This window comes from Rana temporaria, chromosome 4, assembly GCF_905171775.1.
Source record: "Rana temporaria chromosome 4, aRanTem1.1, whole genome shotgun sequence".
NCBI classification, from domain to species: Eukaryota; Metazoa; Chordata; class Amphibia; order Anura; family Ranidae; genus Rana; species Rana temporaria.
The window spans coordinates 61,887,653-61,912,214 of NC_053492.1; the positions used below are offsets into that span (position 1 = coordinate 61,887,653).

General features: G+C 45.7%; 1 protein-coding gene across 1 annotated transcript in view; it reads right to left on the reverse strand.

Moving 5' to 3' along the window:
• The window catches only part of TNFRSF21 (TNF receptor superfamily member 21), a 180,374-nt gene that overhangs the window by 36,433 nt on the left and 119,379 nt on the right, over positions 1-24,562 (reverse strand). The window contains exon 4 of the mRNA XM_040348476.1: positions 20,074-20,339. Coding sequence (XP_040204410.1) covers positions 20,074-20,339 — 266 coding nt within the window. The remainder of the gene's footprint in view (positions 1-20,073; positions 20,340-24,562) is intronic.

Below are 24,562 nucleotides of genomic sequence, written 5' to 3' on the forward strand. Positions count from 1 at the left end.
TTATTAAATAAAAAAGTAAAAAAATAGTGTTTTTTTTTTAAATTGTTGTTCTTCTTTTGTTTATAGCGCAAAAAATAAAAACCGCAGAGATGATCAAATACCACCAAACGAAAGCTCTATTTCTGGGGGGGAAAAAAAACAAGATTTTGTTTGGGTACAGTGTTGCATGACCACACAATTGTCATTCAAAGTGCAACAGCAAATTGGTCTGGGCAGGAAGGGGGTGAAAATGCCCTGTATGGAAGGGGTTAAGAGGGTTTACTTCCTCCGATCGGTCACACCTTGCCTGTTCTTCACAGTGGCACCGTCATTGATTGTCTGTTCCCTGATATAGGGAAAGGCGATCAATGACGTCACACGTCCAGCCCCGCCCCCCCTACAGTTAGAAACACATATGAGGTCACACTTAACCCCTTCAGCGCCCCCTAGTGGTTAACTCCCAAACTGCAATTGTCATTTTCACAGTAAACAATGCATTTTTATAGCACTTTTTGCTGTGAAAATGACAATTGTCCCAAAAATGTGTCAAAATTGTCCGATGTGTCCACCATAATGTCGCAGTCACGAAAAAAAAAAAAATCGCTGCCATAACTAGTAAAAAAACAAAAAACAAATTCATAAAAATGCAATAAAACTATCCCCTACTTTGTAAACTCTATAAATTTTGCGCAAACCAATCGATAAACGCTTATTGCATAAAAATATGTAGAAGAATACGCAACGGCCTAAACTGAGGAAAAAATATGTTTTTTTATATATTTTTGGGGGATATTTATTATAGCAAAAAGTAAAAAATATAGAATTTTTTTCAAAATTGTCGCTCTATTTTTGTTTATAGCGCAAAAAACAAAAACCGCAGAGGTGATCAAATACCACCAAAAGAAAGCTCTATTTGTGGAAAAAAAAAAAGATGCCAATTTTGTTTGGGAGCCACGTCGCACGACCGCGCAATTGTCAGTTAAAGCGACGCAGTGCCGAATCGCAAAAAGGGGCCTGGTACTTTACCTGCATATTGGTCCGGGTCATAAGTGGTTAACTTCCACTAGAGCCAGAAAGCTTATCACATTTGTTCTGGAAGGGACTGCTGCCCCTTGTTATACAATTCTCCACCCGCCTTTTCGTGGTTTAATAAAAAGCAGTACGATTTTTCATAAGGTATGATGTAATTATAGAAAACATAATCTAATGTTCATTTTGTAACTTGGACTGGAGAGTTGGAATCGGGTAGCTCTGGCCAGTCGTTTACCTAGAAAGGCTTCTACTGCATTGCGTGTTCGTTCCTTCAACTAACTGCACACCGGAAACGCATCCTAAACAAATCAGCACAGCCAGGCTGGCCAAAATCTTGTGTAGGCTGCAGTTTCAAGACTTGCATCGTCCATAGTGTCTACTAAAAGGAATAAGCCAGCGGCCCCTGTCATAGCCTATCAGTGAAACACGGCGTGAAGAGGTCATCTAAGGGCACCTTCCTGCCTGCCACAAGAACCAACTGTTCAGGCTCCTGGCAGCAGTGCCCACGTTACGGAAAGTAGATTGCAAGCTCTGCGAATTGGTTATACCTACACCTGCAGAACTCCACTTCATGGGGAGAAAAAAAAAAAAAAAAGTGTCATTCAGTGGATGTGACTAATGCCTTTATTATCTTGTATCTTCAGAAGACAGAGCAAGCCTCACCTCTAGTTCTCTCAGTGAGTTCTCTACTTTTAAGGGGCCTGTCAAGTAAAAAAAATGCAGTTCATCTCGGCTGTTGTGGGCTGACAACACAGCTTTAAGGACTGAGCGGTGTCAGCCCTGCCCAGTTGTCTATTGCTAGACTACTTTATCGGGCCGCCTCCTCCCATCTTACACAGCATAAACACTATCTGTAGTCCCAAGATAAGAACAAGGAGAGCTGATCAGACTTTAAAGCGCAGCTCCACTTTTGTTGAGACCGGGCCACTTTTTGCGATTCGGCACTGCGTCGCTTTAACCAACAATTGCGCGGTCGTGCGACGTGACTCCCAAATAAAATTGACAGCCTTTTTCCCCCACAAATAGAGCTTTCTTTTGGTGGTATTTGATCACCTCTGCGGTTTTTATTTTTTGCGCTATAAACAAAAATCGAGCGACAATTTTGAAAATAAAAAATATATATTGCACTTTTTGCTATAATAAACAGCCCCAATTTTTATTTTTATTTTTAAAAAGCTAATTGTTTTTCTCAGTTTAAGCCGATACATATTTTTCTAAATTTTTTTTTTCTTACCAAAAAAAAAAATCGCAATAAGCATGTATTGATTGATTTGCGCAAAAGTTTTAGCGTCTACAAAATAGGGGGTAGTTTTATGGCCTTTTTTTTTTTTTTTTTTTACTTGTTATGGCAGCGATCTGCGATTTTTTTCATGACTGACATTATGGTGGACACATCGGACACTTTTGACACTATTTTGGGACCGTTCACATTTATACAGCGATCAGTGCTATAAATATGCACGGATTACTGTATAAATGTCACTGGCAGTGAAGGGGTAAAGTGTGTCCTAGGGAGTGATTCTGTTAGGAGGCGTGGCTTACTGTGACAAGTCACTGATCACTGCTCCCGATGAGAGGGAGCAGACGATCAGTGCCGTGTCACCAGGCAGAACAAACAGATGCCTTGTTTACAAAGGCATCTCACTGTTCTGTGACCTGATCGCGGGACACCGGCGGACATAGAGTCCACGGGTCCTGCTAGGGGGCAGGATTCAAAGCAACGTAAAAATACTGAGGAAAACTTGGACAGCCACACTCCAAAAAACGTTCCTTTTATTAAAACAGGTCTCAAAAAATACATGCCACAGCAAAAAATAGAACAGAAACTGACGCGTTTCACACTGTAGCTCAGTGCTTAATAATAGCTGACACACATTATATATATATATATATATATATATACACACACGTTGCTTTGCCTGCCCGTGACATTCTACCAACGTAAATCTGCATGAGGCAGTCGGTAAACCAAAAATGACATTTTTGTTGCAGGGGATGCCTGAAATCTAACTTGCATCTTAGCCTTCTATGGAAAAATTGGTGAGCCAATCACAAGCAGGAAATTATGTTTCTGGGGAGTGGTGTGATCTTGGTCTTTGTGCATTTGGACTCTGTTGACCGCTCTCTTTTGTCACATTTCATGTATTTTTATTATTAATTCCTTTTTCCAGCATAACTTTTTATATTTACTGATGTTTGTGTTTTAGCTTACATTATATGTTGCTGCTTTACACTTACTCAACACAAGTGCAATATTACTTTACAGTTTTTATACTCTATAAACACGCAAGTCTTCGGAAAACTAGAAATCCCAGCGTCCGTTGTGGTGTTGTGGGGGGGTGTTCCACTTTACAGTGAGGCCTCAGGGATGCACAGCCTTACACACCTGTGAAAGGTGCCGTCCGCGGAGTCTTGTAGCGAACAGCTGCAACCATTTAGCCTGACAAGATGACCCGATAGGCCGACAAGAGCCATTGCTGTCCACACAATAGCACTTGAGTGTAGAAACAGACCATCACCCCTAAAAAATAAAAATGTATTGTATTTCTTACCTATTGAAGTGTCCTGCCTTCTCTAATTATGTAGAAAAGCACACTTCAATACATAAAAAATACTGGGCTAGATTCACGTAGAAGTGCGGCGGCGTAACGTATCGTAGATACGTTACACTGCCGCAAGTTTTCATCGCAAGTGCCTGATTCACAGAGCAACTTGCAATGAAAACCTACGCCGGCGACCTCCGGCGTAAGCCCACGTAATTTAAATGGGCGTGTGCCATTTAAATTAGGCGCGCTCCCGCGCCGAACCTACTGCGCATGCTCCGTTTCGCAATTCCCGTCGTGCTTTGCGCGCAGTGACGTCATTTTTTCGAACGGCGACGCGCGTAGCGTAATTCCGTATTCCCGGACGGCTTACGCAAACGACGTTCATTTTTAAATTTCGACGCGGGAACGACGGCCATACTTTATACAGCAATACAATTGCTGTGTAAAGTTAAGGCAGGTCAAATAACGACTAACTTTGCAACGGGAAACTAGACTAGCGGCGAAGTAGCGAACGCGAAAATCCGTTGTGAATCGCTGTAACTCCTAATTTGCATACCCGCCGCTGGTTTTCGACGCAAACTCCCCCCAGCGGCGGCCGCGGTATTGCATCCTAAGATCCGACAGTGTAAAACAATTACACCTGTCGGATCTTATGGATATCTATGAGTAACTGATTCTATGAATCAGTCGCATAGATAGAAACAGAGATACGACGGCGTATCAGGAGAAACGCCGTCGTATCTCATTTGTGAATCTGACCCACTATTCTTTATTCTCTTTAGAATCAAATCCTGAATACCATTGGTTGACATTACATGACTGGTTACAGCTCAAAATGGCAGCATGTCTAGTGCAGTAACTTTTCCAAGCAATTAAAGCGGTATTCCAGCTGAATTTTTTTTTTTTTTTAAAAGTCAGCAGCTACAAACACTGTAGCTGCTGACTTTTAATAAGCACACTTACCAGGGTGCCCCCTGAGGCTGATCCGTCCATCGGATCAGGTTGCCAGGGCCGCCATTCGTACTAAGGGAAACAGGAAGTGGAGCCTTGCGGCTTCACTGCCCGTTTCCTACTGCGCATGCGCGAGTCGTGCAGCGATTTGTGAATGGCCGGCTGTCTTCTGGGACACACAGGTCCCGAAAGACAGAGCTCCCGATTCCTCAGAAGACAAAGCGTAGAGGAGAAGAATGAAGACTACAGTGGAATAGGAAGTGGCAGATTAGGACGATATGCCTAGCAACAGCCATTTCTGGTAAGTATAGAGAAAAAAAAAAAAAAAAAAACAACATTTTTAGGAGTCTTTATGCAGTTTTTTTTTTTTTATTATGGTGGACCTTCGCTTTATGTGCCATGGGAAAAAAATATTAAAAGCCAGCAGCTACAAATACTGCAGCTGCTGACTTTTAATATTAGGACACTTACCTGTCCTGGATTCCAGCGCCGATCGCTCGTCTCTCTGCTGCTCCCCCCGCCATCCACGCTGAGGGAACCAGGAAGTGAAGCGCTGCGGCTTCACTGCCCGGTTCCCTACGGCGCATGCGCGAGTCGCGCCGCGCCCGCCGATTGGCTCCCGCTGTGTGCTGGGAGCCGAGTGTTCCCAGCACACAACGGGGGGGCGACAGGATGTGACGGAATGCCCGCCTTTTGCCCGTGAATGCCGGGCCGGAAGTGGGTGCAAATACCTGTCTTTAGACAGGTATCTGCACCCCCCTCCCCCCTGAAAGGTGTCAAATGTGACACCGGAGGGGGGGAGGGTTCCGATCAGCGGGACTCCACTTTAGGGTGGAGAACCGCTTTAATGAAGAACACCACACCCACATGCCAATACCAGTCATTAATAAAGTGAATAGTGGCTGCCATACACATCGCCAACACAGTGTGCTCTTAAATGCCGTTTTGGAGGATTAATCTTCAACCCTGTTCTAAAATCAATCCCTGCCAGCCTGATGAAACAGACTGAAAAATAACATTTTCGAAGCACACTGAGAGGGAGACATCCATAAAGACGCAGATGAGCCTTTGGTTTATTGCCTGCCTCTAGAAACTGGGTCATTGCTTTTAGCATTGGGGGGAAAAAATGTAATAAAATAGGAAAAAAAGACAGACATATAAACACGAGACAGAAAAATAAAAAGAGAAAGATGTGGCAACAACTGTAATATTATATAAGCTTTGACATATTACTGTCGTTTCAAGGAGTTCTTTTCAATTTCTGACGATTTTTTTTTAATCCAATACCCAACAATCCTGGCTTGAAGGTCCTTATACAGTCACCTCCTCCTTTTATGGGGCGACAACGTTCTTTTCCCGACTCACCTACTTGTATGCATTACCATATGCTTTGTTACGCAGAGGGAACAGTGTGACTTCAGCCTAGGGTTCACACCTACTTTGATAAAAAAGATGACTTGTCTAGCCTATTGAATATTATTATCCATCTGTATAACATTATTAATGACCAAAAAAAAAAAAAGTTCCAAATGCCCCGAGGTACAACTTTTTTTTTTTTTTTTCTTTAATGCATTCTACAGTTAAGGGGCCAGATTCTCAAAGAGATACGACGGTGTATCTCCTGATACACTGTCGTATCTCTGAGTTAGGCCGGTCGTATCTATGAGACTGATTCATAGAATCAGTTACGCATAGATATCCCTAAGATCCGACAGGTGTAACTGTGTTACACCGCCGGATCTTAACTGCAATTTAAAAATGGCCGCTGGGGGCGTTCTCGCTGATTTACGGCGAGAATATGTAAATCAGCGAGATACGCCAATTCACGAACATACGCGGGCCCGACGTAGTGTTTTTACGACGTTTACGTAAGGGTTTTCCCGGCGCATAGTTACCCCTGCTTCTATGAGGCGCAGCCAATGTTAAGTATGGCCGTCGTTCCCGCGTCAATTTTTTTTTTTTTACGTCGTTTGCGTACGTCGATTCACAAAAGCGATGGACGCAAGTTACGCTCACGCCGAAACCAATGACGTCCTAGCGACGTCATTGGGAGCAATGCACGCCGGGAAAATTCGCGGACGACGCGTGCGCTTTTAAATCGGCGCGGGGACGCGCCTGATTTAAATACTACACTCCCCCTAGCCGTGGAATTTGAATTCCGCCGGGGGATTTACGATCCGCCGCCGCAAGTTTTGAGGTAAGTGTTTTGTGAATTACCCGCTTGCCTCGAAAACTTGCGGCGGCGGATCTTAAATCAGATAGATTACGCGGATCTAAAGATCCGCTGATCTATCTGAATCTGGCCCAAGATGTTTTTATGTTTTCCAACAACTTCGGATATACAAAGTCCACATTGAGAACTACGAAAACCAAAGTGACTAATGGAGCCAAAACGTGGAAACCAGTCAGGTAAGAGAAAGACGGATTACAATAAAGGTGTCACAAGTGGGAAAGGACAACGCAATAGTAAGATAATTTATTAATAGTCCCAAGGTAAGTCCATTGGGTGAAGCATTGATTGAGTCTAGAATATTGGTGCAAAACATCCTGCTAGCCATTAACGTCAAGACTAAGGCCAACCATACATGGCTTGAATTTTCGGCATTTTCCTGTATTCGAACCGTTAATGGATAGGCTGAATGTATCAAGTAGATCGATCTAGTACAACCAGCATGCCGGATTCTCTTGCGATTATCGCTAGCAGCTGCTATAGCCGATTGCAATAATTACTTCTTCTGGCAAAGGGGGGGGGGCAGGGGAAGCAAACAATAGCTCAGCAGGAGGGATTCCCGTCAACACTATCCGTGTCGATGGGAGAGCCGCGCAAGTTTTCACTGTGTATGGCCGGCCTAACGAGAGGTGGGTTGGGAGGTCACTATATCTGGGTAGGGGAACACAAACAATTGTGAGGGATTGTTTGAGTGCGAGCAGATAGAAGAGGGAGAAATCTAGGGTTGGTGAGAGGCGAGAAAGTGCCAACTGGGGTATCGGTTTTGGAGATAGGGGTAGTATAGAGGTAGCATTTTTAATGTTATTCCCAGAGTTTACTGCAGTTGTTCAAAAAAATGAAGGGGGGCAAAGGACACTATAGTGGGATGGTGACAGTGGACACCATTATGAGGGGAGCGATGTGAAAGAGGGCAGAGGACGCTACGCGTTCTTTATGCCATATTTTTTTTTTAAAGGGTGCCATTTATGAACCAATCTTTACAGTTCTCGACTGAGGAACGCCAGTGGAATTCTATTTCTACTCCATTTCTTCCCCTTCTTACTTTTCCTTTATTCCTCCTCGTGTATAGGCATCAAGTCCCCTTAGACATGTTGTGCCTCCGAATCACTTTCCCTTGCCTAAGGCCGTGTAAACACGATAGGATCGCCAGAGGAGAACGGTCTGAAGGACCGTTTATCAGTCCAAACCGATCGTGTGTGGGCCCCATAGGTTATTTCACCTTCGGTCAAAAAAAATGAGAACTTGCTTTAAAATTAAACCGATGGACGCCTAACCGATAGGTCAAAACCGATCGTTCGTATGCAAAAGCATTGGTTAAAAACCCGCGCATGCTCAGAATCAAGTCGACGCATGCTTGGAAGCATTGAACTTTGTTTTTTTCAGCACGTCGTTGGGTTTTAAGTCACCGCGTTCTGACACAATCGGTTTTTTAACCGATGGTGTGTAGGCGCGACGGACCATCAGTCAGGTTCATCGGCTATCCGATGACAACGGTCCTTCGGACCGTTCTCATCGGATGGACTGATCGTGTGTACGCGGCCTAAATCCAAGTACACACGATCAGAAAATCGTACAAAAAAATACCGCTTTTGAAGCGATTGTACGATAATCGAATCATTAGCACACAGTCCACCACGACAGTTCTTACGAAATTATCCAAGGGGACAAACATTTTTCTGGTATGATTTATTGTAACCACTTCAGGTCCGCCCAGTAGCAGTTTTACAGCTATAGGGCAGCACCTGTGTGCCGGATCACACACCACAGACTCTCCATGTCCGCCAGCACCTATCGATTGTCCAGTACACAGGCAAAACAGTGATCTGCCTATATAAAACAGGGCAGATCACCGTTCTGTCTATAGGGAAGGCATTGATCCTGTGTTCCTGCAAAGCAGGTACATGGATCTATCCCTTCCCTTAGTAAAAACAACTCCCACACCACACAAAAATCACTGGCTAGGCACACAGTTAACCCTTTAAACGCCCCTGATGTTAACCCCTTCCCAGCCAGTGGCATTAGTACAGTGGTTATAAATGGAGTTGCTCTAATCCACAATCATGAAAATTGTGATAACCTGAACCAAAAAAAAATGTTTTAATTAAAATATTCCAAATAGTGACGGTAAATGTATTCAATATAAAATGAACCATCCTAATTGGTAAGCAAAAAAATCAGAGTTACACTGACAGTGCAAGCCGCGATGAGGTATATAAAAGGTCCGAATCAAGATGAAGTGTCCTTCCAGTAATACTAACACCATCCAACGCCGCAAATGAAATGCAACCTCCACCATAAAAAAATGAACACTTACCAGCTTGCCTATCACGGGAGGCCTATACCGCTTGTGGCCAATACCCAGCTATGACCTTTAGCCATACCAGAGGGGTATGAAGATGGCAACTTCCACTGTATATTGATTTCCCACAGCACAGGTGCAGCAACAATCGCAGCCCAGTCTCAGCTGGAACCCTCAATGGAGTCCGTAATACACAAAATTCACCCTCAGATTGTAATGCTCCTAGGAGTTCCTGGTTGTTTAGCAATTTCTGTTCTATTCTCAATGGTCGTCATCTCAGTTAGGTTAGCCGATTCTTAACCCTTGCTGTATTTCTAAGGCCCTTTCACACGGACATGTTTTTCAGGCGGTTCAGCGCTAAAAATAGCGCTGCTATACCGCCTGAAAAAATCGTGCCCTGCAGGCTTCAATGTGAAAGCCCGAAGGCTTTCACACTGAAGAGGTGCGCTAGCAGGACCGCTCCAAAAGTCCTGCTAGCCGCATCTTTGGAGCGGTATAGGAGCGTGGTGTTTACCGCTCCTTCTCATTGATTTCAATGGAAATACCGCCCGCAATGCGCCGCTAACCCTTTTTGGCCGCTAGCGGGGTTAAAACAGCACCGTTAGCTGCCGAATATCGCGGTAAATACGACGGTATAGCGGCGCTAAAAATCCCGCCGCTATACCGTCACTGCACCTCCACTGCCTCGTGTGAAAGGGGCCTTAGAAAGCTTGAGGCTCCCTGCTTCCTGAGGCAGGGTGGGAGAACAATCCCGGTCACCAGGACTCAACACCAAGACTTCTTTCAGATTGGATATCTGATGGAATCTAATCCGATGGATTTTTTGTCGGATATCCGATGAAGCCGACTTTCATCAGTCTTGCCTACACACCATCAGTCAAAAATCCGACCGTGCCAAAACGCGGTGACGTAAAACACTACGACGTGCTGAGAAAAATTAAGTTCAATGCTTCCGAGCATGCGTCGACTTGATTCTGAGCATGCGTGGATTTCTGACCGATGGACTTCCACACAGACGATCGTTCTTTTTCTATCGTTTTTTTATCCATAGGAAAAATTTAAAACATGTTTATTTTCACCGATGGAAAACAAACCGATGGGGCCCACAGACGATCGGTTTGTCCGATGAAAACAGTCCATCGGTCTGTTTTCATCGGACAAACCGATCGTGTGTACAGGGCTTCACTCTGGTCCTGTCCCATCATTCAGGGCTATTGGTCCCAAGTGGTTAAATTCCTGCATGACCGAATGGGTTCTTCCCTCAACCATTGCACCAGGCAATGTCTCCTGGGTCTGTTCCCCAACCCTGATGATAAATTTCAATCAAATGTTTTTGCAAGAATCTCTATTCACAGCCAGAATGGCAATTGCCGTGCATGATTTAGGGCGCGACCTCCGACTGTCTGAGAATGGGTGGCCGCTGTTGATGCCACCTTACTCTACAAGTGTTGTATGCTTATAGGGGGTGTCCTACCAAGTATTTTAAAATTGATTAAGCCGACAGTGCCGCAAATGTACCAAATGTCCAAAATATAGGTTGCCTCATTGGTTAGGGACCCTATTATGTGGCGCTCACTGTTCAGCTCTATGTACACTACACTGACAAAAGTATTGGGACGTCTGCCTTAGTTTACACGCACATGAACTTTAAAGGGATACTAAAGGTTCAGGTTTTTTTTTTTTTCCCCCTCTTACCTCCACTGTGCAAATCATTTTGCACAGAGTGGCCCCCCAATAGCCCTCTTCTGGGGTCCCTCGGCGGCTCTCTTGGCTCCTCCCCGCAATAGATAACCCCCTCTGGGAAGCTCTCTCCCGAGGAGGTTACCTTGCGGGCACGCTCCTGTGTCATACACACCCCACGTCCATAGTAACAGAGTGTACGACTTGGCCATGCCCCCAGCGGACACGTCATTGGATTTGATTGACAGCAGTGGAAGCCAATGGCTGCTCTGCTATCAATCTATCCAATGAAGAGGCAAGAAGCCATGGAGAGAGCATTGTGGGATCGTGCCAATGGAAAATTCAGGGCTCAGGTAAGCAAAACGAGGGGGCTGCGGGGCGGACACTGCAAGGTGCTTTTTCACCTTAATGCATAGACACGGGTGGCCACCACAAAACTACCATACACACCACTCATACAATCCTGCAGGATTTAATATCTCCCACCAGTATTTAATTCAAGTCAATACCAATAAGACTCTTCGCTGGATAAACCGGCTGATGGTGGGGGGGGGGGGGGGGGGGATGTAGAAAATCCATGCAATCAAATTCCACGGGGGTAACACTGAGACGTGCTGCTGCTAGCACTTTAGGAAAAGTACATAGATGTCGCCTTGACTGCTTTCTGCATGCGTTTAAACAAACAATAACTATATGACATTCCTCTTCAAAGGACGAGTAAACAATGACAATGATAGAGAAGGAGGCATTCACGGCTGTGTATAAATATATAGTCTAGAGTTCCTCCCCAAACTAATGGAGACAGATACAGCTCACCGGTCCTTGTCATATGTCATTCTCATCCGATTCGTTTATTCACGGGCCGACTTGCCATACATGAAGGATCGGTCCAGGCCACTCGATGGTAGAAGGAAAGAGTTTGTCCAGTTTAAGAGGCAAAAAGTACATTTGTCTTTCCATGCAGCAAAGTCCAATTCGTGACTATAGCACTATCAGGTTACCCAGACGGAATGGGGAAATGTGGAGGAGGGTTCGCTGCATAGATGGAACCACCGTGTCCTCACAACGAGGAGTGTGATGACGTAATGCGTACGCGTTTCACTCGTGACCAAGCTCTTTCAGAGCTCAGTGAAACCCGTAAGCATTACGTCATCACGCTCATCGTTGAGGACACAGTGGTTCCATCTATGCAGCTAACCCTCCTCCACATTCCCCCACCCTGTGTCCGGGTAACCTGAAGAAATGCAGCGCGGTATACCCGAGAGCCCTATAGTCACGGATTGGACTTTGCTGCATGGAATGACAAACGCTGATGTACTTTTTGCCTCTTAAACTGGACAAACACTTCCATTCTACCATTGAGTGGCCTGGGCTGATCCTTCATATATGGCAAGTCGGCCCGTGAATGATCGAATCGACGGAGAATGACCTACGACAAGGAAAGGTGAGCTGTATCTGTCACCATTAGTTTGGGGAGGAACTCTATATATGTATACACAGCCATGAATGCCTCCTTATCCATCATTGTCATTGTTTATTCGTCCTTTGAGAAGGAATTTCCGATAGTTATTGTTTGTTTAAACACATGCAGAAAGCAGTCATGGCGACTTCCATGTACTTTTCCTAAAGTGCTAGCTGCAGCACGTCTTAGGCCCCATACTCACGAGCAAACATGTCTGCTGAAACTGGCCCGCAGGCCAGTTTCAGCAGACATGTTTGGTCGTGTGTGGGCGCGAGCGGGCCGAATTCCAGCAAACATTTGCCCGCCGGGCCTTTTCCCAGCAGACAAATATTCCTGGACTTGTTTTAAAACAGCCCGCTGGAATTCAGCCCGCTCGGACATGTACGGTCGTCAGTACAGACCTACCGTACATGTCCAGGCGCCCGCCGTCCCTCGCATGCGTCGAATGACTTCGACGCATGCGTGGAAGCATTTTAAAGGCGGGCCGCCCACGTCGCCGCGTCATTGTCGCGGCGACACCGCGTCATCGACGCGGCGACACCGCGGACACGCCCCGCGTATTGTTTACGCGCGGACTTCTGTACGATGGTGTGTACAACCATCGTACAGAAGCCCTCTGGCAGACATGTATGGTGAAAACGGTCCGACGGACCGCTTTCACCATACATGTTTGTCCGTGTGTACCCGGCCTTAGTGTTACCCCCGTGGAATTTGATTGCATGAATTTTCTACATCCCCCACCATCAGCTGCTTTATCCAAAGAGTATTTTATTAGTATTGACTTGAATTAAATACTGGTGGGAGATATTAAATCCTGCAGGATTGTGTGAGTGGTGTGTATGGTTGTTTTGTGGTGGCCACCCGTGTCTAATAACACAAGTGTCCAATTTTAGGTAAATGTGGATACTGCAAGAGGAACCCTACATGCAAAGAAGAATTTGGACCCAGCCTGTCACCTGGCCATGGTTTTAGATAATAAAAATTGTGTTTTATTTTTTTAATGAACTATAGATTTTCTGGAGATTGATGGAGTGGAATTTTTTTAGTTGGGTTAAATAATTATCTGTGTTCATTGTGGGGTAAAAGCTTGTAGTATTCTTGTAGTAAACACTTTGGGCCAGATTGCTGGCGTAACGTATGTCATTTACGTTACGCCGCCGCAAGTTTTTCAGGCAAGTGCTTTATTCACAAAGCACTTGCCTGTAAAGTTGAGGCGGCGTAGCGTAAATCACCCGGCGGAATTTAAATTCGGCGGGTAGGGGGCGTGTATCATTTAAATCAAGCGCGTCCCCGCGCCGAACATCGCATGAGCCGGCCGCGACTGAATCCCAGTGCGCATGCTCCAAATGACGTCGGCAAATCATCATGCTTTCGACGTGAACTTAAATTACGTCCAGCCCTATTCGCGAACGACTTACGCAAACGATGTAAAAAATTCTAATTTTGTCGCGGGAACGACGGCCATACTTAACATTGGCTGCGCCTCATAGACCCAGGGGTAACTATACGCCGGAAAAAGCCTGACGTAAAAAAATGCGCCGGGCGGACGTACGTTTGTGAATCGGCGTATCTACCCAATTTGCATATTCTACGCTGAAATCGACAGACCACCTAGAGGCCAGCGTAAATATGCAGCCTAAGATACGACGGTGTAAGAGACTTACACCTGTCGGATCTTAGGGATATCTATGCGGAACTGATTCTCTGAATCAGGCGCATTGATACGCCGTCGTATCTCTGAGTGCGCTCGGTCGTATCAGGAGTTACGCCGTCGTATCTCTTTCTGAATCTGGCCCTTTGTTTTCCATTACCAGCACTTTTCTAAGCAGTAGCACTTTTTAGATACAGTACTGTATACATTTGGCTAAGGCACAGAGATTGTTATTCATAAAAACTATATATGAATATTTAGAATATAAAGTGTATATGGATTAAACAAATCAATTAAGAGCTGGGTATAATCCTCTGAGGAAGGATTTTTTTTGCAGTGGCATAATTTTATTAAAGTCCAACATTTTTATTTTTTTGCAGAATAAGGGATGCGATTATCTCTCATGTCATCACATATTGCGAACAGTGCTCATTCAACCAAAACAAAAAAAGATAAAATAGAAGACAATTCAAACATAAAATGCAATAAACAAATAGAAAATTCATGTAAAACGAAATCTATCCATTTGTAAATGTTAAAGTGTAAATGCCGCCATATTGGCCTACGTACTATGAAAAACCCTTGCATAAAAAAAAGCGTGTTTGGCTTAGCAATATGTCAACATCTTCAGCAGATAGTAAGATAACCTATCTCATGATATCGAATTCAATGTCAGCGTGCCAGGAACAAGCTATGCTTAAAAAAAAAAAAAAAAAAATCGTTGGAATATGGATATAGATATGTCACTGGTTACATAGCGATAGAGGTTAGATACACCAACAGTCTGTATATAAAAGATTGTTAAAATGAAATAACTGAATATTTCACAATATCATGCAAGAGGCGGGTGAATCAAGATACACAACCGCTTTTAATGAAATTGAAAAAAGCCACGTTCATCTTTTTTCTTGGCTAAACAAATATTTGTATAAATAATTGAATCACTACATTTAAGGGCAGTATAAAATTTCTTCACGCATATTTGTAACACTAAAGTCAAGTTTTTTTTAAATTAAAATAAACTTGAACTACTTACCTGCTCCGTGCAACAATATTGCACAGAGCAGTCCCTTACCTGTTCATTCGTGGTCCTCTGCTGGTGCTCTTTGCTCCTCACCTCTTCCGAGTGCCCCATAGCAAGAGGTGTGTTATGGGGGCACCCAGGCAGGCATGCTCTCCAAGCTGGGCTGTGTGCATCCATGGACAAAACTTGGCATGCACACCCGCCCCCACCACCACTCCTTCCTCACAGGATGGGACTGACAGCAGCCAAAGCCTATGGCTCCTGCTGCTCTCAGTGAAGCCAGTGAATCCAGGAAGAGAGGAGAATGGGGCTGCTGTTGGGGACAGCGCTGGATAATGAGAGGAGTCATTTAGGAGTGCTTTTTACCCTAATGCAGAGAATGCGTTAAGCAAAAAAAACAAAAAAAACAAAAACACACATGACCCCATTAATGACCTACAACGGGAACTCAGATCTTTACACCAATTCCTGATCATCAGGTGTGTGTTTGCTCATGCCCCAGATAGGAGGTCTGTCTGACTGTGCATGCCTTGCATAATTTTTTTGGCCTGCTACTACTAAATCCCGTTCACACGGGGCAATAACATGCGTGTCCCAAGCAGGGAAATGTTTTCCTGGCACTGGGATGCACGGGTGTTGCGTGCATCCCCGTGCCAGCATCTTATTGTTGTCTACTGGGACACACAACTGCGCGGATACAGCCGCTGTGTCTCAGTATGACATACAGGTGCAGGTCTCTGAACACACACACACACACACACACACACAGGGGCAGACTGACAACTCATGGGGCCCCAGGCAATAGGAGATTATGGGGCCCCCAGGCCACACAGTATACATACACACACAGAGAAGGTACTGAAGAGGCGGGGCAGCTATAATCTTGGGATTTTTAGACCAAAAGGGTGTTTGGTAAGGGACATTTCAGGGACAGACGTAAAAAAAAAAAACACAGATTTTTACATACTGTCCCTTGTTTTACTGAGGCTGGCAACCCTGATGGGGCCCCCTAGTGGCATGAGGCCCTTGGGCAGTGCCCGAGTGCTTAAATGGTCAGTCAGCCCCTGCACACACACACACACGTCATTGCCTTGTGTGAACAGGGCATTAATTAGCATAGCTTGACTCCATTCCTGCCTCTGGAATCTGGTGTATTTGGGTAAACACCTGTGTGAAGGAGGCCCAAAAGTAAATCTGGGAAAATAAACTGAGTATATGATGAAAATGCATAAACAGAGGTTACCAGTGACAAACACATGAAAATAGCCCAGTAGATTCTGAGAAATAAGCAGTTGCGTGTTAAGATTTTTCCTTTTCTAAAGTTGTTCTCCCACCATGACTTTCCATTGGTCTGTAAAAAAACTGCAACCTTTTAGAGTACACATTTAAAGACAGAGGGCCAGATTCTCGTAGATCCGTGTATCTACGAGCGGGGCGTAGCGTACGCCATTAACACTACGCCGCCGCAACTTACTGGAGCAAGTGCCGTATTCTCCAAGCACTTGCTCCGTAATTTGCGGCGGCGTAGTCTAAATGGCCCGGCGTATCCCCGCGTAAATCAAAGGGGGCGGCTTGTATTTAAATTAAGCGCGCCCCCGTGCTGAACGAACTGCGCATGCGCCGGCCTTAAACGTAGGCCACTGTGCATGCTCCGTAGTACGCCGCAAATACATTGGTTGCGACGTGAACGTAATTAACGCACAGCCCTATTCGCGACGAGTTACGTAAACAACGGAAAAACCTGACGCTGTCCCGACGGCCATACTTAACATGGCATACGGCGGACCGACGCAAGGTTACCCCTCATATAGCAGGGGTAACCTTACGCTTACGGAAACTACGTAAACTACGGCAAAGCGGCGCAAAAACTTTCGGGAATCGGCGTTTTGGCTCATTTGCATATCCGACGTTGAAATCAACGTAAACGCCACCTAGTGGCCAGCGTAGTATTGCATTTAGGATCCGACGGTGTAAGTGACTTACGCCAGTCGGATCCTAGCCCAAGTCCGGCGTATCTTGTTTTGAGAATACAAAACAATGATATGCCGGCGGGATTTTCGAATTACGCTGGTGTATCTGTAGATACACCGGCGTAATTCTTTTGAGAATCTGGCCCGTGATCTTTTTACCCAGACAATTTGCATTTTTGAACTAGTCAGCCAGTAAATGGCATTACATGTGTCATGCATCTCCTGCCGACGGACTGTGTATACAGGGGCGGGGGGGGGAGAGAGAGGAGAGAGCTCCTGCTGGAGATTTCTCCCTCTCTTCTTCACACATAATAGTTTGTGAGCAGCGCTCACAGAAGGGATGGCCGCCCGATCTACTCCCTCCCTCGCTTCCTCATTGGCAGGGAACCTGTCATGGGCGAGTCTGCCCACTAGATGGCGATAGCGGCACATCGGCGCATGCTATCGCGGCACTTTGATGTGCACGCATAAGCGGCAGCAGCGCGCGGGCACGTGCTGACACCATCTTGGCGCCAAATTTGACTATTTAAGGGAGCCGACTCTGGGGCCTCTTGCTGTTCGGTCTACAGCGTGTTCCGACACAAACCTGAAACCCGTTATCCATTACCTGCTTGTTCCTGAGACCCCAGCTTGCTCTCGACTACCCCTGATCTCTGCCTGCCCTGACCTCGGCTTGTCTGACCACATCTCTGCCTGTCCGTCTGGTCTGTCTGCTGCCCGCCAGTTGCCAACCCGGCTTGGACCACGACTCCGCTTCTGCTCTGACCCTGCACCTGATCCGCCCACCAGTGTATGACCAAGCCTGCCTGAACCTGCTACTGTCTGTACTATGATACACCTCCATCAGTTGCCAATCCCGGCTTCCTGCACCTAGCTCCAGTCACCTGCTGTCCAGTCATCCTCAGCACCGCTGACTTCTCTCCAGGAGTGCACAGGATCCCGGCTCAGCCCAGCACCAGCGTTCCCGCCAGGCGCTTGTGCGACTCTGCACTCTCGGGTTCCCTGTTCACTCTACCAGGGCCTCCGGAGTCAGAGGAGCAAGAGTAGCCGTTCCCTGCACGTCAGGCTCCGCTACCAGGTACGTGACAGAACCAATAAAGTTCAGGTGCTGCAGCAGGATTGTGGGACATGTAGTCCCTGACACAAACAGCCTTCTATGAGAACAGGACTACAAGGTTCAGAATGCTCTGCAGGAAAAATAGCTAAGAACACCATCTTGTCTGCGGGGAGCAAGGCAGTCACCACGAGGCGGGAGAAGATACTAGAACTAGGGGAGAGGTGTTGCCTCCTGGTCAGTCCACTGTTCTTTCCAGGCATCCACAGCAGGTCAGGGACATAAAGTCTGAGAGGGACCTGTACCAACGGAGTAAAGTGTTCCAGTGTGAGGTGGCCGGTCGGGTTACCCGAAGAGCCTGCCTGTTCCAGAACGATCGTTTGGGCATTCACAGCAGGATTGGTGAGTGGGCACTTGCCAATTTGCAGAAAACAAGGACACTGCATGCAGACAATGTTGCTTTACCTTTACCCACACTTATCAGACCCTGGGTCTTCTTGATGCCCTGCTAAACAAACAGTCACAGTGTACACCTTGCTATCCGCATACTGCAGTTACACTTTACTAAGCAGGAGATCTAGGTACAACAACTAAAGTGGTTATCAGAAGATTCAAGGCCTTCTTCCAAGGGACTGAAGTTGCTGTGCCATACGGGCACACACACACACACACACACACACACACACACACACAGGGCTCATGATATGTAGTGAACAAACGGGATAGTATGACTTGGGAGTTACGCTATTGATCACCGAGTTGGTTGCAGTATTTAGGGTTGGGCCTGCGGTGTCAGGGGACATAAGAGAAGGTCATTCCTCTTTATCTTCTTCCGCCTAGACTTATAGAGCCAATTTGAATAGAGGTAACCAACTTGGTATAAAGTCATTTGTGATTTGTTGCTATTAAAGTGTTTGCCTCTGTTCTTGGGGTTATTTGCTGTTGTGGAATCCCCTGAAAGCGGCCCGACAATACTGTTAAGTTATATAGCTCTTAATCCTCAGTTATTGCTCTCCAGTTAATTCATTTGAAAATATATTCCTGTCTGTTACTTTACCACAGAAACTTTACAATAAAGACAATTCGCTAGATTCACAGAGAGTTAGGCCGGCGTAATACGCCGACCTAACTCGGAATCTGCGCCGTCCTAAGTTTAAGTGTATTCTCAAACTGAGATACACTTAAACCTAGCTAAGATACGACAGCCTGCGCCGTCGTATCTTAGGGTGCAATATTTAGGCTGGTCGCTAGGTGGCGCTTCTGTTGAGTTTGGCGTAGAATATGTAAATCACTAGATACGCCTATTCACGAACGTACGTGCGCCCGTCACAGTAAAGATACGCCATTTACGTAAGGCGTTTTCAGGCGTAAAGTTATTCCATCAAATAGCTGGACTAGTCAATGTTAAGTATGGCCGTCGTTCCTGCGTCGAAATTTGAAAATTTTACGTCGTTTGCGCAAGTCGTCCGTGAATAGGGCTGGACGTAATTTAGGTTCACATCGAAACCAATACGTCCTTGTGGCGTACTTAGGCGCAATGCACACTGGGATATGTACACGGACGGCGCATGCGCCAATCGTAAAAAACGTCAATCACGTCGGGTCACAGTTAATATACATAAAACACGCCCCCCACATCCTCATTTGAATTAGCCGTGCTTACGCCGACCAATTTACGCTACGCCGCCGTAACTTAGGAGGCAAGTGCTTTGTGAATACAGCACTTGCCTATCTAACTTACGGCGGCGTAGTGTAAATGCCATACGCTACGCCTGCCTAACGTTGCGCGCCCCTACCTGACCATAACGTGTGTTTTATTGGTGCTGCACTTACACTATTGCCGGGTGTGACAGAGGGGCTGAGACTATTCTCAGGGTTGAGGCGCAGAGTACAGAACCAAACATACTTAAGCGGCTCCTTTGGGGGGTAGGGCTACACATGCAAACAACTTGTGTACTAAAGATAGGAATTGAATTAACATGCAATCATTGCAACCTGAGCACTTTGAATTAATTAGGATGAAAATAATGTATATTGGATTACAGGGCTGGACAATGTAGGATTCAGGGATCCAGCTATTCTAATCTAGAAGAGAGAATGCACTGTCAGAATACAAAAAATATGAAAAAAAAAAAAAAAGGAGGAAGAAGAGAAAGCTTGCCCGGTGTAACTATATAATGTAAGCAATACCCTACCTGTACAGTATCCTCCATGAGGCCACGAATCTTCTCCACCACGTCATTGCGCCGGTGCTGGCGTAAAGCACTGATGAGTTTTGCCAGGCTGGCTTCGGGGCCTCGGATGGTCCAGTGCTGTAAGGCTGCGTAGGCCCGCTCGTGATCTGCAGTGTAACCATTGGAAAAGGCAGCCACTTCGTGCTCATTGGCATTACACAAGAACTGGTAGATATCTTGCCACTGGCTGCCAACCTGAGCTGCCACCAGCTTCAGAATGTCAATTCCTGCAAAAGGTAAGAGAACTTTGTTAGTGCCAACATGCTTGGAAAGCTGAAGCTTATTAACCACTTCCCTCCTGGGCCGATTCTGACACTTGTAAAAATCTACTTTTTTTACTTAGAACCCCCAAATATTATATATATATTTTTAGCAGAGGCCCTATAAAATAAAATGGTGGGTGTTGCAATTTTTTTTATGTCACACTGTATTTGCATAGAAAAAAAAAGGAAAAAAATAATATAATACAACTTATTGAATAAAAAAAATATATATATTTTTTTTTTAAATGTATCGATATTACATTTTTTTTTGGAATGTGAAAGAGGTTACGCAGAGTAAATAGATACCCAACATGTTGCGCTTTAAAATTGCATCCGCCCGTGGAATGCCGGCAAACTATTTACTTAAAATTCTCCATAGGCGTCACACAGATCGGTCTGATCGGTCGATTTCCTGGCCGCTTATGGCCAGATAAACAAAGAGGCGGAACCTGAAGTGACTGCATACTTGTCACTCCTGGTTTCTGGAGACACAGAGAGAGCGAGAACAACAATGTCAGAATAATGTCCTTCCTCTCTCTTTGTTCAGACATTGCCACCAACGGCATCGCTACCGGGCTCTGCGATTGGACGGCAGAACCTGGGAAAAGCGGCGATCATTAGTATGCAAAAGCATCGGTTAAAAACCCGCGCACGCTCAGAATCAAGTCGACGCATGCTTGGAAGCATTGAACTTAGTTTTTTTTCAGCACGTCGTTGTGTTTTACGTCACTGCGTTCTGACACGATCGGTTTTTTAACTGATGGTGTGTACGCATGACGGACCATCAGTCAGCTTTATAGGTTAACCTAGGACAACGGTCCTTCAGACCGTTGTGCTCTGGCCATCCTATCGTGTGTACGAGGCCTTATTGTTCACACTGCATTTATATATGCTGAAGCCGTGTAAAACTGGACGAATATGGATGAGGTTTCACCAAGTGGATTTTCTCGATTCAAATGAATACAGGTAACACAAACCAAGATTGAGGCTTCATTTCCATGGACGTTTTTACAGCCACTTTTCTGAGCTTTTTTTGCAGCTTAAAAACGGCTCTCCATGTTAGTCTATGGCCTCATGCCCACCATGATGTTTTTGAGCTGTAGATGGCTGAGCCGTTTTTAAGCTGCAAAAAAACAAACAGGACCAGTTCGTTCTGAAGCTCCAGCCTTAGAGCTGTAAAAAACGCCAGGACGTTAAAAAACGCAAAAAAAAACGCAGCGTTTTTGAGCTCCAGCTAAAAAATAAAAACGTCCATGGAAATGAAGCCTTATAGTCACACTGGTCATCTTAATCCAAAACCAAATCCAGAGATAATCGTTATTGGCTGATGATTATCCTGTGTATGCACACAGTAAATAAACTTCATCTTAGTCTTGTTTTACAGTAGCCTTGACGCAAGACAGGAACAAAAGAATGTGGCAGCAGGGCTAGTATTTTGTTTAATTATATTGTATCAATATGGGAGAAACAATTTTTACATTGTACACGCATCACCTTTTTAATCCCCTGATTCTAGAATAATCTTCACTAATTACCTAGCTTTAATATTATGTTCTCACTGACTGGCCACTAATCCTAAAATAAAGATGTTAATGTCTATGCAGCTGAATCCATACCGGTGGGCATCTCTTTACAGAACCAAAGCTCATTTCTTCCAGAGAGGCAGGAACGTGTCTAAAGCCTCGTACACACGATCCGATTTTCCGACGGGAATTTTGTGATGACAGGCTGATGTTGTAAAATCCGACCGTTTGTATGCTCCATCGGACAATTGTCGGATTTTCCATGGACAAATGTTGGATAGCATGCTTTCAAATTTTCCAACAACAAATGTGTGTTGTCGGATTATCCAAAAGTGTGTACACAAGTCCTTCGGACAAAACTCCAAAGTACGAACACGCTTGCTCAGAAGCAATGCTCACCATAACACAACATTAGCAGATGTTGTCCAAAGAATGGCGCTAAAGAGCTGAAAAACCACGTTGTTTTGTGTTTGTTGGCTGACAATTGTTTGCCGTTTGTATGCAAGACAAATTCACGGCCAACGCCCTTCTGACAAAAGTCCTATGCTTTGTCCGATGAAAATCTGATCGTGTGTATGAGGCTTTAGGCCTTGTACACACGACCGAACATATCCGCTGAAACTGGTCCGCGGACCAGTTTCCGCGGACATTTCCGACCGTGTGTAGGGCCTAGCAGACAGTTTTCGGGCCTAGCGGACAGGTTTCCAGCGGACAAAAGTTTCTTAGCATGCAAAGAAACTTGTCCGCTGTTAACATGTCCGTCAGACATGTCCGATTGTTAGTACGACTCATCGGACATGTCCGCTGGTTATGACGTATGACCAGCGGCCCGAAATCCCGCGCATGCGTCGAATTGATTCGACGCATGCCTGGAAGCATTGAACTTCCATGTTAGAGAACATCGGTGTCTTCTACGTCACCGCGTTCTCTGTCCGCTGGGATTTTGGTCTGATGGTGTGTACACACATCAGACCAAAAGCTCCCAGCAGACATGTCCGATGAAAACGGTCCGTGGACCGTTTTCATCGGACATGTTCGGTCGTGTGTACGAGGCCTCAGGCCTCATACACACGACCGTACATGTCTGCTGAAACTGGTCCGCGGACCAGTTTCAGTAGACATGTTCGGTCGTGTGTACGGCCGACCGGACAATTTTCCGGTGGATCAGACAGGTTTCCAGCGGACGAATGTTTCTTAGCATGCTAAGAAACATGTCCGCTGGAAGCCTGTCTGTCGGACATGTTCGGTCGTCAGTACGACTTACCGGACATGTCCGCTCGGCCGAAAGCCCTCGCATGCGTCGAAGTGATTCGACGCATGCGTGGAAGCATTGACCTTTCAGGGTCGCGCACGTCACCGCGTATCCTGTCCGCGCGGATTTCGGTTTGATGGTGTGTACAACCATCAGACCGAAATCTCTGAGCGGACATGTTTTCATCGGACATGTCCCCTCGTGTGTACGAGGCCTTAGAGTCGCTCTGAACCACAGAGAGGACAGGCTGTATCTTGTTTTAAAAAGAATGCAAAGCACTGAGAAAAAAATAAAAGAAAAAGAAGAAAATCGGACTCCAAACCCTTCATCTATTCACTTTATGAATTTGCCATCTTGTGTTTTCCAGCAAGTAAAGAGTTTGGCTCGAGCTTCACTAAACTTTTGTTTTGGCGAGGGTTATCCTAGCGAGTCAGGAACAGGTGTTTACTAGGAATGGGGAAACTCAGTAAAACGTAACTGCGAAAGCAATCTGTCCAATTGTAAGCCGATGACTCATTTGGAGCTTAGTTTGCATATCGGTCAAGGGAAAAAAACGGCCCTGTCCTGTAATGCACCTTTGTAGGCATTTCATGGTGGGTAGAGGGATTTCAAAAATATTTTGCAAAAGATAATGGCTTGCCTAGACAAGCAACAATCAGGACTTTGCAGATGCAACTCCCACGAGTTTGATGGGCTATGTCAGGGGTGGGGAACCTTTTTTCTGCCGAGGGCCATTTGGATTTTTGTAACATCATTCGGGGGCCGTACAAAATGATCAACTTAAAAACGAGCCTGTTATAGCGGGGATTAAACGTGTCCCCCCCCCTGCATCACTGGGCCCCTCTACATTACACAGCGCCCTGCATCACTGGACCCCTTTACATTACACAGCACCTTGCACCTCTGGACCCCTTTACATTACACAGCACCCTGCATCACTGGACCCCTTTACATTACACAGCACCCTGCATCACTGGACCCCTTTACATTACATTACACAGCACCCTGCACCTCTGGACCCCTTTACATTACACAGCACCCTGCATCACTGGACCCCTTTACATTACACAGCACCCTGCATCACTGGACCCCTTTACATTACACAGCACCCTGCATCACTGGACCCCTTTACAGTACACAGCACCCTGCATCACTGGACCCCTTTATATTACACAGCACCCTGCATCACTGTTCCCCTTTACATTACACAGCACCTTGCACATCTGGACCCCTTTACATTACACAGCACCTTGCACCTCTGGACCCCTTTATATTACACAGTACCCTGCATCACTGGACCCCTTTACATTACACAGCACCCTGTACCTCTGGACCCTTTACATTACACAGCACCCTGCATCACTGGACCCTTTACACTACACAGCACCCTGCATCACTGGACCCCTTTACAT